The sequence below is a fragment of the Equus quagga genome, chromosome 1, assembly GCF_021613505.1.
Source record: "Equus quagga isolate Etosha38 chromosome 1, UCLA_HA_Equagga_1.0, whole genome shotgun sequence".
Classification (NCBI taxonomy): Eukaryota; Metazoa; Chordata; class Mammalia; order Perissodactyla; family Equidae; genus Equus; species Equus quagga.
Window position 1 is genome coordinate 91,507,156 of NC_060267.1, and position 14,384 is coordinate 91,521,539.

The following is a 14,384-nucleotide window of genomic DNA, read 5'->3' on the forward strand; positions in this document are numbered from 1 at the left end:
TGCCATGTCCGCGCCCAGGATTCGAACCAACGAAACACTGGGCCGCCTGCAGCGGAGCGCGCGAACTTAACCGCTCGGCCACGGGGCCAGCCCCTAGAAGTTTTTTAGTGAAAAAGGGATCTCCTAAAGAGAGATTAGGGAGCTGAAAACATAGCAGACTTCCTAAACCTGATCCATATGTGGCACTTAAAGCGTTGTTGATTTCATTCCTTTCTCTCTGCGACAGTGATTCTTGGAATGCTTTTCTAACCTCTGGCCACTTAGATGCGGCAGAGTACGCTCAAGAGCCACCTCCTCCCCAGCCTCACTTTCTAGGGGAAAACAACTCAGCGATGTAGAAAGATTGGAGAGGAACAGACGATTGTCAAAATCCTAAATAAAATAAAAAAGTAGTAAAATACAATGGTAATTCTATAGACATTTTCATTAATACACGGATAGACAACAATCCAAAACCATAAACAATTCCATACAACACCAGTGATACAGGGAGGTCTTCTGGAGTTACGCACAGCTGGTAGGGGCTTTGCTGTGTTCCTGGGAATTCATGACAGCCAGACTTCTTAAAATAATATGCAGTTAGGAACACCAGTAAACCCTTGCAGTAGGCTAATTTTAGTTTGTAAATACAAAATTTTAATTACTTTTATTTACTGACAAGTTATTGTTTGGCCAGACCTTATTCTGTGTACTTTACCTTTATTTCATTTAATCTGTGTAACAACTCTGTGAGGTAGGTACTGTTACTATCTCTATTTTCCAAATGGGGAAAGTGAAGCCCAGAGAGGTAAAGTAACTGTTCCAGAGTTGCACAGCCAGCAGGTGGCAGAGTGCCCAGCTCCAGAGCCCTTGTCCTTGACCAGTAGTCCATGCTGCCTCCGTAAGACCACTTACTGAAGAGAGCTCTAGGAAGTAGCTCTTAATTGTGCGGAAAAATGATTGTAGATTGGCACTTTATTTGCTTGGAAAAACTTCCATTTTGGATCATTTCCTGGTGTATCCGGAGGTCCATAGGCTAGTACTGTGCCAAGAATGTCATTGAGGAGAGGACACACAGGAGAAAAGAAGGGAGGATGCCTTTTGATTCTGTTCTGGGAGAATACATGCATTTCATGTATTCTGGCTATGGTGTGTTTGTTGTGATTTAATGGTTGTAAAAGCAGCACTTGTGCTCTTCGCCTCAGTGAGGTGACTCAGAGCTCACTGACGTTCCCAGGGAGAAGCGTTCGTCCCGTCCTCCCTGAGGAGGACTGCTCTGGAGCCAGCTCTCCCTGACTGTGTCAGGGCAGGAGAGAGACTTTGGCTGAGAGCTCGTCAGGAAGTGTGATAGGTCGTATTTTGCTCAATCCAACCCATTCCTAATTTCTTTTTCTTGCTAGGGGCAGCACCCCCCACTAAAGAGTCAAACCAGCTCGACACGTTCTCCTTTGGCGGGGGAGGCAAACCTTTTTACGAGACCATTCCTGAAAGCTCACCTCCCTCAGGAGTGACAGCACCGCACACCACTGGCACTGCCGTTGCTTCTCCAGGAGAGTCTGCTCCATCGGGCAGCAGACCTGTCGCACCTCCTGGAAGTGCTCTTTCCACGCCCTCTGGCAAGCTGGAAAGCCCGCCGTCCAAGGTGGAAGAGCTTCTGTTTCCGAGTCCTTTGGCTGGAGAGACTCTGGGTAGTTTCTCAGGACTGCGGGTTGGCCAAGCAGATGATTCTACAAAGCCAACCAGTAAGGCTTCATCCACAAGCCTAACTAGTGCACAGCCAACCAAGGCTTCAACTGTGCCCTCGGGATTTAGTTTCACTGGCCCTCCAGTGTTAGGGAAGCATGTGGAGCCCCCTGTGACCTCCTCTGTGACCGCCACCACAGTAGCACCAGCAGCTGCAGCGAGCACGAGCACGAGCACTTCCTCCACTGGCGTCTTTGGCGGTCTGTCACTCCCCAGTGCGATAGCCTCTGGCGTAGTCAGTTTTGGTGGGATGTCTGTAGGTGGCAGCAAGCCTGTTTTTTCTTTTGGAGGCCAACAGACGAGTAGTACCTTGCCCCCATCTGCCCCACCATCAGCTACCACTGCCACTCCCCTTCCTCCATCATTCTCCATATTGCCATTTGATAGCTTCCTGAATTCAACATCTGCTTCCACCCTGTCTGTGTCCTCTGGTAAAAGCACAGAGGAGGCCCCGTCATCAGCTTCGCCTGAGAAGCCAGGCAACAGTGAGGTCTCAGCATCATCAGCCTCGCTCCTAGGGCAACAGCAGTCGGCCGTACCTCCCCAGGCTCCTCTGCAACCTTCTGACTCTGTTAAAAAAGAACCTGCTCTTGCCCAGCCTGCTGTCGGCAGCCCCAGTGCTGCAGCGTCTGCCGCCAGTCTCATAGCCCCTTCCACTGAGGCCGCTCCCGCAGCCACCAGGCTCCCTGACGTCAAGGTGGAACTGGCATCTCCTGCTTCCAGCCTTCCGGTGCCCGGGCAGACTGCCGTCACAGCAGCTACAGTCCCAAATGCGGCCCCTCTGGCTGTAGAGACATCAAGCCCCCCCACAGCCTCCAGTGCCGTTTCCAGTGTTGCTCCAAGCCCAGCTACGGAACCAGCTGTGTTTGGGACTGTCACTTCTGGCTCATCTGTCTTCACTCAGCCACCTGCTGCCAGTTCTAGCTCAGCTTTCAGCCAGCTCACCAGCAATACAGCCACTGCCCCCTCAGCCACCCCCATGTTTGGGCAGGTGGCAGCCAGCACTGCACCTAGCCTGTTTGGGCAGCAGACAGGCAGCATCGCCAGCACGGCAACTGCCCCGCCCCAGGTCAGCAGCTCAGGGTTTGGCAGTCCGGCTTTTGGCACCTCTGCCACAGGGGTCTTTGGACAGACGACGTTTGGGCAGGCCCCAGCCTTTGGACAGTCGAGCAGCAGCCCCGCAAGCAGCTTTCCCTTCAGTCAGCCTGGGTTCAGCTCAGTGCCCGCCTTTGGTCAGCCGGTGTCCTCTGCCCCCACGTCTACCAGTGGGAATGTCTTCGGTGCCTCTTCAGGCACCAGTAGCTCCAGCTCCTTCTCGTTCGGACAGTCTTCTGCCAACACAGGAGGAGGGCTGTTTGGCCAAAGCACACCCATCGCTTTCGGCCAGAGCCCTAGCTTCGGGCAGGGTGGCTCTGTGTTTGGTGCCACCTCGGCGAGCACCACGGCAGCATCGTCCTCTGGGTTTAGCTTTTGTCAAGCTTCAGGTAAGAATTTATGGAAGATTTTTACTTTGTTGCCCTCTGTATTATTTGGAACATTTGCAGCATACCTGTATTACTTTTGTAATTGAAAGAAAGGGAAAACCAACAAAACAGACCGTGAAATCAAGGAGGGAGCTCGGAGCACTGGCCGTCTCAGGATTGTCTTTGGCCTAATCACTGTAGCTCCGGTTTTGCTTCTCAGCAAGTTCTCCACTCTCCTAGCCACCAGAGTGCCAGTTTCATGGGGGAAAAAACAAGTTTAAGGTCATGGCAAGTAATGAATGACTCATAAATATGAAATTTTAAATGTGGAAGGCACGTTACAGGTCATTATGTCCGCAACCGTCAAGCCTCACGATGACTGATCCGATGTCCTTTAGTGCCCTTGGTGAAGCCGCAGCTTGCCTGCCGAACTCCTCAGCCTCGTTCACTGCCCTGCTGCTGTTTGATCTGTCCTCTGACACCATCTTGCTTGCTAGAAGGGCAGATGCTGACATTTGAAAAGTTGGGATTTTTTCTGTTTTCAATGTTGTAATTAAAAAAAAAAACTTTAAATTTCACTTTCGTGTGTGTGTGTGTGAGGAAGATCCGCCCTGAGCTAACATCTGTTGCCAGTCTTCCTCTTTTTTTGATTGAGGAGGATTAGCCCTGAGCTAACATCAGTACCAGTCTTCCTCCCCTTTGTATGTGGGACGCCTCCACAGCATGGCTGACAGGTGGAGCAGGTCCACACCCAGATCCAAACCCGTGAACCCGGGCCACCGAAGCGGAGCACACAGAACTTTAACCACTCGGCCGTGCAGTCGGCCCCCAAACTTCACTGTTCTTTAAAGTAAAACATAATCCTCTCTATTGTGTGTTCAATTTTACTTCTAAAAGTTAGCAATAGACAGGACAATTTGAAAATCCTTTCTGAGTTTTACTTTCTGATGGTTGTCTTATGAAAGGCATTTCTTCAGCAGTTGAGCTCTGGGGGAGAAACGAGGATCAATGATTCCTTAGTTTGCAGGATTATAGGTAACTGCTAATTGATTCCTTTGGTGTAATTTATTTGAATATGGTTCATAATTTATTAGAAAGGAAATCTTTTCCTTCTTCCTTTGACAGATGTTTGTTAAGTTCTCGCTCAGTTTAGCTACGAGGCCAAGTGGTGAAAGGCAGTTTTGCGACTCACCTGATGCCCTGTGACGGGCTGGGTAGCCTGTCTAAGTGATGGGCAGTGTGATCACTTGGTCTAGAGAAGGCGCAGGGAAAAGGCCAGGTGTGTCTAAAGAGAGCAGGATATTTAACACTATCTCCAGTGCCTCCTTTGTTCTACAGTCAGGTGTAATCAAGCTATGTCAGCACAAGTGGGAACCTCTGAGGAATTCTTGTTTCACATAGTAACTCGGTGGAAAGGCACCTAAGCAGTCTGCTCCAGCCCTGCTTGAGGACTTAAGAGTTGCCTGAGCTTACCTCCTAGATCAGTGACAGACAAGAATGGAACTCGTGCCCTCCACCTCCTCGTCTAGGGCCCTTTTGTTGTAATGTATAGTTCTGCTGGTTTTCCCAGGCCCTGTTCAACCCAGCACCTCAACCATGTAATGCCACCTAGAAGAAAGATAAACAACCCAGAAAGAATCTGGAAATTGAGAGGAGCGGAAATGGGGGAGGGGAGCTATTTATGATATTCAGTCAGTCAGTCAGTGGAAAGACTTCTTGGCAGCTAAACATCTGGGAAGAGCTACTCTGAGAGTATACCGTTTTATTGGTCCCCACCTGGCTGGGGTTTGGTAGGAGACAAGGATTCAGTTCTTGGGACTTTGGAATTTATACTATTATAAAATGTTAGCAATGAAGAAAGGTCTTTAAATTATTTACTCCATTCCTAGATAGGAAAACAAATTTTATTCGTGAGTTGATGTATTGTGGGGTACCTTACACACCTGAATGCTATTTAAGAAAAAAACAACAAACCGCTTTGATGTTGTAAAAGACTCATCCGAATTAAACTTTTGTTTTCTTTTTATTTTACAGGTTTTGGGTCTGGTAATACTGGTTCTTTGTTTGGTCAAGCAGCCAGTACTGGTGGAACAGTCTTTGGCCAGGTATATACTTATGTTTGCCCCTGTTTGTGTCAACATATATCAAACGCATCCATGTTGTTCCTGTGTAATATAGTCAGTTCATGTTATACACCCACCCCCAGCAGACAGCCGGGTGGGGTTCTCAGGCTTCGCCTTCTTTAGCTCCCTGGGGGCTGCAGAAGTCTCAGCCTCTCATTTGAGAGAATCACTACAATTTTGATCCTTGTTTGACAGTCCTCTAGGAAAGCACTTTAAAAGCACATTGCCTGATTTCCATCAGTCTTCTGCCTGTTCTGTTAGGCCAGGGGTTGACAAACGACAACCCATAGGCAGAATCCCCTCCTTGGCCTTGTTTTTTTTTTTAAGGTCCTTGAGCTAAGAATGGTTTTTACCTTTGTAAATGGTTGTTTAAACAAAAAGAAGAGGAAGAATATGCAACAGAAACCATATATGGCCCCTGTGCTAAGCTATGTGTCGTCCAGGGACTCCTTTTAGTGACCTGAGCTGTTTCAGTGTGTATAGCTGTGGTTATCTGTGTGCCAGGCACCGTGTTAAGTGCTTTCTACAAATTGACACGTGTAATCATTAGTACTTCCACAAGGTAGGTGCTGTTACCATCCCCATTTGACAGATGCAGACACTGAGGACCCAGAGAGGTTGAATTTACTGTTAACATCGCATGCCAGTGGTAGATGACAGTAGCCTCTTGAGGAGTCCTTCTGAAGGAGGGTACTCTGACATATTGGAAATGATTGTGACTTTCTGAAGGTAGCATTGGTGTTCATCCAGTAGCTAATAAAGTGGTAGGCGTATTATATGTCTCTTACACATCTTCAGTAAGAGATTCTCATTATCATCTTTTTCCTTTGAAGTTAGGCTCTGCCCTAGTCAGTGACCCTTGACAAAGAGAAATGAAACTTCTGATTCTAGTTCTGGTAATGGTGGGTTAGGTCATTCAAACCAAGTTCCCTGTTGAGGATAGCTAAAGATGCTAGATAAAACATGAAAACCATAGTTTTAAAAGCACTGAGAAGCTAACAAAGTATTTACCAAGCCAAATTAAAAGTAAAATGGGAACCTGTAGAAGTGAGGGGAGCGCAGAAGCCAGTTTTGCCCTGAGAGCATTTACTTCTCTGAGAAGATGTAAATTTGCTATTTTAATAACCCCAAAGGGCAAAGGGGCAGAAATCGCTAACCAAGATGTGTGCAAAGTGAGGAGTCTAAAGGACACCCTCCCCACAGTGAGCTGGGACTTCAGATTCATCAGTCTCAGCCTGCGAATGTGACCTGACGTGATCCTAGGATGGTAGTGTCTCCTGGTCTCTGGCAAAAGCAGCACAGACCACTCTGAAGAGGAGTAACTTTACTCTAGGCCTCAGATCATTTTAAAGCACACCGATTCCCACACTGAAATTAGTCACACAAGGAAACAGCGAACTTTGAGCAAGAGCCAGAATAAACATCAGCTTTGTATTTGCGAAGACTTCGAGACTGTAAAACAGCTGTTTTACATGTTTAAAAGAAAGAAAACACAAACTTGAAAATACCAGTAAAGAAGAAGAAATTATAAGACGGGTCACAGCACCTTTGAAAAAGAACCAAATAGAACTTATAGAAAAATATAATTAAGATTTAAAATCAGCAGATCAGACCCAGCTGAAGAGAACAGCAATATACTAGACCAGGGATCAGCCAACTTTATCTGTAAAGGGCCAAATGGTATTTTAGACTTGGAGGGCTACGTACCGTTTCTGGCACAACTAGTCAACTCTGCCAGTGTAGCACAAAAGCAGCCATAGACAATACGTAAATGAGGCAGCATGACTGTGTTCCCAGAAAGCTTTAGTTACAAAACAGACAGCAGCCTGTATTTGGCCCAGGGGCTATAGTTTGCTGACCCTTGAACTGGAAGGTAGGTAAGATTAAATTATCTGGAATGCGTTATGGAGAGCAAAAATGATGGAAAATACAACAGAGAGGGCAAAAATCCTAGAAGAAAATCTAACATACACTTAATCAGAAAGAGGAGAGAGAAAGAATTATGGCAGTATTAGAAGAGAAAAAGACATCAATTTCCAAAACAAATAGAAATAGTAACCCACAGATTCAAAATGCCAAGCAGAACGTGTAAAAGGAAAGTGATCCAAGACCTATCGTGGTGAAACTGCAGAAGTACAAAGATAAAATATTCAGCGTACTCAGAGGAAAAAGACAGGCTCCTTTCAAAGGAGCAGTAGTTGAACTGACAGCTGCCATCCCAGCAATGACACTGAAAGCCAGAAGCAGCCTATCTACCAGCAAAATGTATCTTTAAGGACTGAGGTGGAACAAGACGTTTTTCAGAGAGATACTGAGAGAGTTCATGCCTGCCAGACCTGAGGGAAATCTAAAGGATATTCTTCAGGCAGAAGGAAAGTTTGACCTCACTAAAATTATAGCTTTCTTAATTTTAGGGTAAAACAAGCCATGAAATAGGAAAATTGCAGCCTGTGTAACCAACAGAGTAGTTGTATTCAGAATATATAAATACAAATCAAAAAGGAAAAAGACAACTACACCCCTGCCAAGATGGCTAAAATGGAAAGGGCTGGCAACCCCCAGTACTGGGGAGGGAGCAGAGCAAGGAGACACTCACTCATTGCTGTGGGGAAGCAGAGTCATATAATTGCCTTGGAAACCCACCTGGTAGTATGGAAACTAGATGCACAAAATCCCCACTGACCCCGCAGGTCTCCCTCTAGATCTGCAGTCAACAGGAAGGAGTGCCTTTGTTCACCGATGATGGGGATGGGCATGTTCGTAGTAGTATATTCGTAAGAGCCAAAACCAGAAAGCAGCCCGAATGCTGGTCAGCTGGAGAATAGATAAATGGTGGTGTGTTTACACAGTGGAATACTGCAAAGCGGTGAAATAGAATGTGCTGCTCCTACACAAACAAACAGAGGAATCCCGCAGACGGTGTTGAGTGAAAGCCAGGCGCAAGAGTGCACGCTGCTGGGTTGCATTTACCTGGAGTCAAGTGCAGGCCGAACTCTGCTGTCATGAGAGAGGTCAGCACCTTGGTTACTGTGAGGGCGTTAAAGATGGGGTACAGAGGAGCCTTCTAGAGTACTAACAGTGATTGACATGTTGAACATTATAAACAGTTATATGTCAAAATTCACTGAGTTCTCTACACATTAGATTTGTGAGCTTAACTAAAAATACAACGGAGGGGCCGGCCTGGTGGCGCAGCGGTTAAATTCGCACGTTCCGCTTCTGTGGCCTGGGGTTCACTGGTTTGGATCCCGGTGCGGACATGGCACCGCTTGGCACACCATGCTGTGGTAGGCGTCCCACAAATAAAGTAGAGGAAGATGGGCATGGATGTTAGCTCAGGGCCAGTCTTCCTCAGCAAAAAAAGGAGAATTGGCAGCAGTTAGCTCGGGGCTAATCTTCCTCGGGGGGGGAAAAAATACAATGGAAAGAAAATCGGTGAAAGACTTCATAAAAAGGATAATATTGGTTGTTCAACATTGTGAATGTACTTAATGCCATTGAATTGTATACTTGAAAATGCTTTAAATAATGTTTTCTTTATATTTTACCACAATTTTTAAAACAAGAAGGAACAAAACATAAAAAAGTAAAGCACAGCCAGAGAACCAATGAACATATTCAACTTAATTAGTAATACAAATTAAAACCACAAAGAGATATGCACCTATAAGAACAAAAATTAAAAGCCCGATGGTACCAAATGCCAGCAAATATACAGAGCAACGGAAACACACACACGTTCTGAGTCGGGGTGTAAGTTGGTACAACCACGTGGGAAAATAGTTTGGCATCATCTAGTAGGACCAGCAGTTTCACTCCTAGGTTTGTTCTTTAGAGAAACTCATGCACATGTGTGCCAGGATAGGAGAGTGTTAATAGCAACATTGTTATAATAACCCAAAACCAGAAGCAACCCCAATGTTTATCAACTAGATGAACTGGTATTATTCTGTAGTTGAAGGTTACCTAGCTGTGAAAATGAACGAAGTAGAGAGCTACCTGGGTCACTCTCCCAGAATACTGTTGAGCCAAGAGATAGAAAACTTTACTGTGATTAACTCCTTATTGCCTCGTAACACCCCTCCATATTCTTCCTCATAGAAATTATGTTTGCAATTAGAGGGGCCAGAAATGCAAATCAGTATTTTGTCTATGATGGCATGGGCTTTTTCTCTTATATTCATTGCTGTATCCCCGGTGCTTAGGACTGTGGCTAGCACATGACAGACATTGTGAAAATGAATGAGTTTTCAGATAGTAGGGGTACCCTCAGAAAAATCTAGGATATAGAAGACCTTCGCTCCCATTATAACATGAAGAAAACTGCAGATAGTGTGAAAATCACAGTCATTCTATGGGTATTGGAATTAGCCAGTGCTGTGTAACGAATTACCCCAAAACCTTGGACCATTTACTTACTTGTTTTCGTCTATGTATCCATCTATCTCCAGTGATTGGCTTGGTTGTTGGTTCAGACCCTAACTGGAGCTCTTGGCTAGAACATCTAAATGTGGCTTCTCTGTGTGGCCTGGGCTTCCCCACACGTGGTGGCTGGATTTTAAGGAGGAATATTCCAAGAAAGAGACGGAGCACGGCAGGAGCTATAGAATCTTTTATGATGCTCGGAAGTCTCAGAGCATCATTCCTGGTGCATCCTCTTGTTCAGGGCAGCCACAGAGTCCCACCCAGGCTCAAGGGGAGAGGAGTGGACTTCACCTTCTGCTCTAGAAGAGCCTGTGAGTCTAGAAATATTGCTCTGGCCATCTTTGGAAAATACAGTCTGTCCCAATGGGACTCTCAAAGAGTGACAACAAGAAAGCCTTGTTGAACTCATTTCCAGAGAAGGGAGTCCATCATAAGTGAGCACTGTGATACAGCAGCTTCTGGGGACAAATGTCAGGTCTGGGTTTGGGAAGGTGCAAGAGGGGCCTTGCTGAAGACAGGAAATTTACCTGGAAAAGACAGAAAAAGTTATTGGCAACAATGGGGACAAGCAAAACAAATGACCAGTAAACACATGAAAAGGTGATCAATAGCATTAAACATTAGGAAAATGAAAATCAAAACCACAGTGAGATACCACTCCACACTCATTAGCATGGCTATAATTTTAAAAAATAAAAAATAACAAGTATTGACAAGGATTTGGAGAAATTGGAACCCTCATACATTGCTGGTTGGAATATAAAATGGTGCAGCTGCTATGGAAAACAGTTTGATGGTTCCTCAGAAAGCCAGATATGGAATTATCATCTGACCCAGCAATTCCACTTTTAGGCATATACCCAAAGGCGTTGAAACCAGAGCCTCAGACAGACACTTGTTTGCCGGTGTTCATTACAGTGTTATTCACAATGGCCAAAAGGTAGAAACAACCCAAGTGTCCATCAGTGGGTCACTGGATAAGCGAAATGGTATATGCATACAATGGAATATTATTCAGCCTTCAAAGTTCTGATTCATACTACACGTGGATGAACCTTGAATACATTATGCTAAGTAAAATAAGCCAGACAAAAAGAGACAAATATTGTATGATTCTGCTTAAATGAAATATTTAAGTAGGTAAATTCATAGAGGTGGAAAGTGGATTAGAGATTCCCAGGGGCTGGGGAGAGGAGGGAATGGAGAGTTATTGCTTAATGCTTACAGAATTTCGGTTGCAGTGATGAAAACATTTTGGAAATAGATTGTGTTGGTTGTGCAACATTGTGAATGTAATTAATACTACTGAATTATATAGTCAAAAATGGTTAAAATTGCAAGTTCATGTTATATCTATTTTACCACAATTCTTTTAAGGTTAATAATGTGATACACCAGAAACTATTGAATTTTATACTTTAAATCAGTAAGTTGTATGGTATATGAATTATATCCCAGTAAGGCTGTTTTTAAAAAAAATTGGGATCTAAAGACATGCAAGTACAACAGTAATTTGTATGGTATAAAAATCCTCCCTATCCATCCCTCTCCCACTTTTGCTGAGAGAAAGGGAATAAAGGCAGGACTGAAAAGCAGAAAGAATTTACACCGTCTTGCAATCCCCTATTCCCTGGACCTGTTGAATCCAAAGGTAATGCTGGAGCCGAGCTGCCTCCTGGCTCCAGGCTCCATCACGTATAAGACAGATCACCTAAACCCTAGCAAAGACAGTGTTGGGCTAACCAGAGGAGAGTTCATTCTTGAATCTGTGCCTCAGTTCACAGTCAACTCAACACGTCGTGAAATCCGAGTAATTAGCTCCTCACTCTGGGATACAGATGAAAGAGAGGCTCTCACCCTCTAGGAAAAATATTAGTGTTCTTCAGTCACCACACCGCTGTTCTGTATGCAAAGTCCAACATACCAAAAGAAAATTATGTAGCCCACTGAGAAGCAAAAATAAAAGGGGGACCCACAATCCTGTTTTAGAAATCAGCTAAAAACACCTTAGAGATCCACATATTAGAACTAGCAGGCAAAAACTTGAAAATAATTATTGTGCTCAAGAATTTACAGGAAAATAAAAGAATGGTTGAGTAAGGAATCTCAGCAGAGAAATGAGGATTACAAAACAAATGGAAAATCTGGATCTGTATCTGAAGTTTAAATCTAGCATCTGCAATAAAAAATGGTTAGACAGGTTTAACAGTGAACACTGCAAAAGAACGTGAACTTGAAGATAATGTCAGTAGAAGTTATCTAAGATGAAGATCAGAGAGACTGAAAAAAGATTGGACAGGACATTAGTGACCTGTGCAAGAGTATCAGACAGTCCAATGTATGTGTAATCAGAGTCCCAGAAGGAGAGGAGACAGAATGGGGTAGGAAAAAATACTTGAAGAGACAAGGGCCAAGCTTTTCCAAATTTGTTGAAAAGCAGGAATCTACAAGTCCAAGAAACTGCAAACCCCAACCAAAAAAAATCAGAAAACTACACCTAGACACATCATAGTTTAGCTTCTGAAAACCAAATAGAAAAAGAAAGAATTCAAAGCAGCTAAAGAAGAAAGACTCGTGACATACAAGGAAGCAATGTCTTGTGTGGTTGTAACGAGATATTAGATATATGACAGCCATAGCAAAAAGGCAGAAAGAATGTCTTTGCTTACTTTGGAGTAGACCAGTGGCTCTCAACTGGCATCAGTTTTGCCCCCAGGGGAGTTTCCCAATCACAATGTCTGGAGACATGTTTGGTCCTCGTAAGTAGGAGATGCTACTGGCATCTATTGGGTAGAGGCCCGGAGATGCTGCAGAGCATCCTACAGCCCTCCAAGACAGTTACCCAGCCCAAAATGTCAATAATGCCGCTGTTAAGAAACCATTAAGTAGACGAACATTTCTTAGAACACAAAAAGCACTAACTGTAAAAGAAGAAAATTAGAAAACTAGACTTCATCACAATTGCAAACTAATACTCACCAAAAGACTTTGTTATGAAAATGAAAAAGCAGGGCATAGACTGGGAGAAAATATTTATAATACATATATCAAAGGGCTTCTGTCCAGAGTATACAAAGAAGTCCTATGAATCAAAAATAAAAAAACCCAATGTTTAAAATAAGCAAAATACTCAGACACATACTTTACAGAGGAGGAAATGCAAAGGGCCAGTGAGCACATGAAAACTTGCTGAGCATTGTTAGTCATCAGAGAAATGCAAAGTAAAACCACAATGAGATACTACTTCATACCCACCAGAATTGCTACAGTTTAAGCACTAACAAGCAATTGTGGAAAAGATTGAGAGCAGCTCGATCTCTTAACACATTGCTGGTGGGAGTGTCAAATGGTGCGGCCACTGTGGAAAACCATGTGACAATTTCTAAATAAGTTAAATATACACTAATTTTATGGTTTACAATTCTAGGTTAGGTATTTACCCAAAAGAAATGAAAATACATGTCCACAAAAAGACTTCTCTAAGAATGTTCCTAACAGCTCTGTTTATGATAGTCCAAACCTGGGAACAATACAGGTGTTCATCAACAGGAGAGTAGTAAGCCCTGGCATAGTTGTACAGTGGAAGACCACTCAGCAGTAAAAAGGGAAGAACGACTAATGTATGCAGCAGTATGGATGCATCTCAAAAGCATGTCTTGATTCTAGCCAGGCCAGTTAGGCGAGAGAGTAATAAAAGGCGTCCGATTGGAACGGAAGTCAAGCTGTGTGTCTGCGGGTAATGTCACATAGATAGAAAATGGCAAGGGATCCGCTAGAACATTATTAGAAGAAATGGATTCACAAGTTTGCGGGACACAAGATCAATATTAAAGATCAATTAGATTTTTATACATTTGCAGTGAACCATCTGAAAATTAAGAAAATTCAATTTCTGGTAGCATCAAAAAGTAAAATACTTAGGAATAAATTTAACAAAAGAGGTGCAAAACATTTACTCAAAATACTGTAAAACGTTGTTTAAGGAAATTAAAGGGGATCTAAATAAATGGAAGGACATCCCATGTTCATGGACCAGAAGATTTAATGTTGTTAAAATGGCAGTGCATGGGGCCAGCCAGGTGGTGTAGTGGTTAAGTTTGGGTGCTCTGCTTTGGTGGCCTGGGGTTCGCAGGTTTGGATCCCAGGTGTGGATTTACACACTGCTCAGCAAACCGTAGTGTGTCAGCATCCCAGACACAAAATAGAGGAAGATGGGCAATGGATGTTAGCCCAGGGCCAGTCTTCATCACCAGAAAAAAAATAGGTAGTGCATAGCTAGTAAACTGTAGAACCAGGACTGTCCAAATTAATTGAATCCCTCATGCAGGAATTCAGTGATGAGTAAGACAGACAAAAGTGGGTGTGTTCACAGAGCTCACACTGCCTGGAGGGAGTCAGTCTCTATTGAAACAGTTCAGTTTCAGACAGTTTTAAGCACTGTTAAGAGAATGGAGTGATAGTGGTCAGGGAAGATGATTTAGGTGCCTTTCTGAAGAAGTCTCGTGAGTGTCTCTCTTTTCTTTTTATGTTTGTTTCTCTGCATTAGAATCACATTAGGTCCACGTGTTGAGAGTGGTTGATGGGTCCCTTAAGTCTCTTTATCTGTAGGTTACCCTTCCATGTCTCTCCGTCTTTTATTTTTCCTCATAAT

The 14,384-nt window shown here is 44.0% G+C and overlaps 1 protein-coding gene across 4 annotated transcripts in view; it reads left to right on the forward strand.

The window, feature by feature from the left end:
- The window catches only part of NUP214 (nucleoporin 214), a 97,671-nt gene that overhangs the window by 65,540 nt on the left and 17,747 nt on the right, over positions 1-14,384 (forward strand). For 3 of the 4 annotated variants that reach the window (XM_046667207.1, XM_046667225.1, XM_046667216.1), the window contains exons 29-30: positions 1,380-3,206; positions 5,220-5,290. In XM_046667207.1, coding sequence (XP_046523163.1) covers positions 1,380-3,206; positions 5,220-5,290 — 1,898 coding nt within the window. The remainder of the gene's footprint in view (positions 1-1,379; positions 3,207-5,219; positions 5,291-14,384) is intronic. The other variant, XM_046667233.1, reaches the window with a different exon arrangement.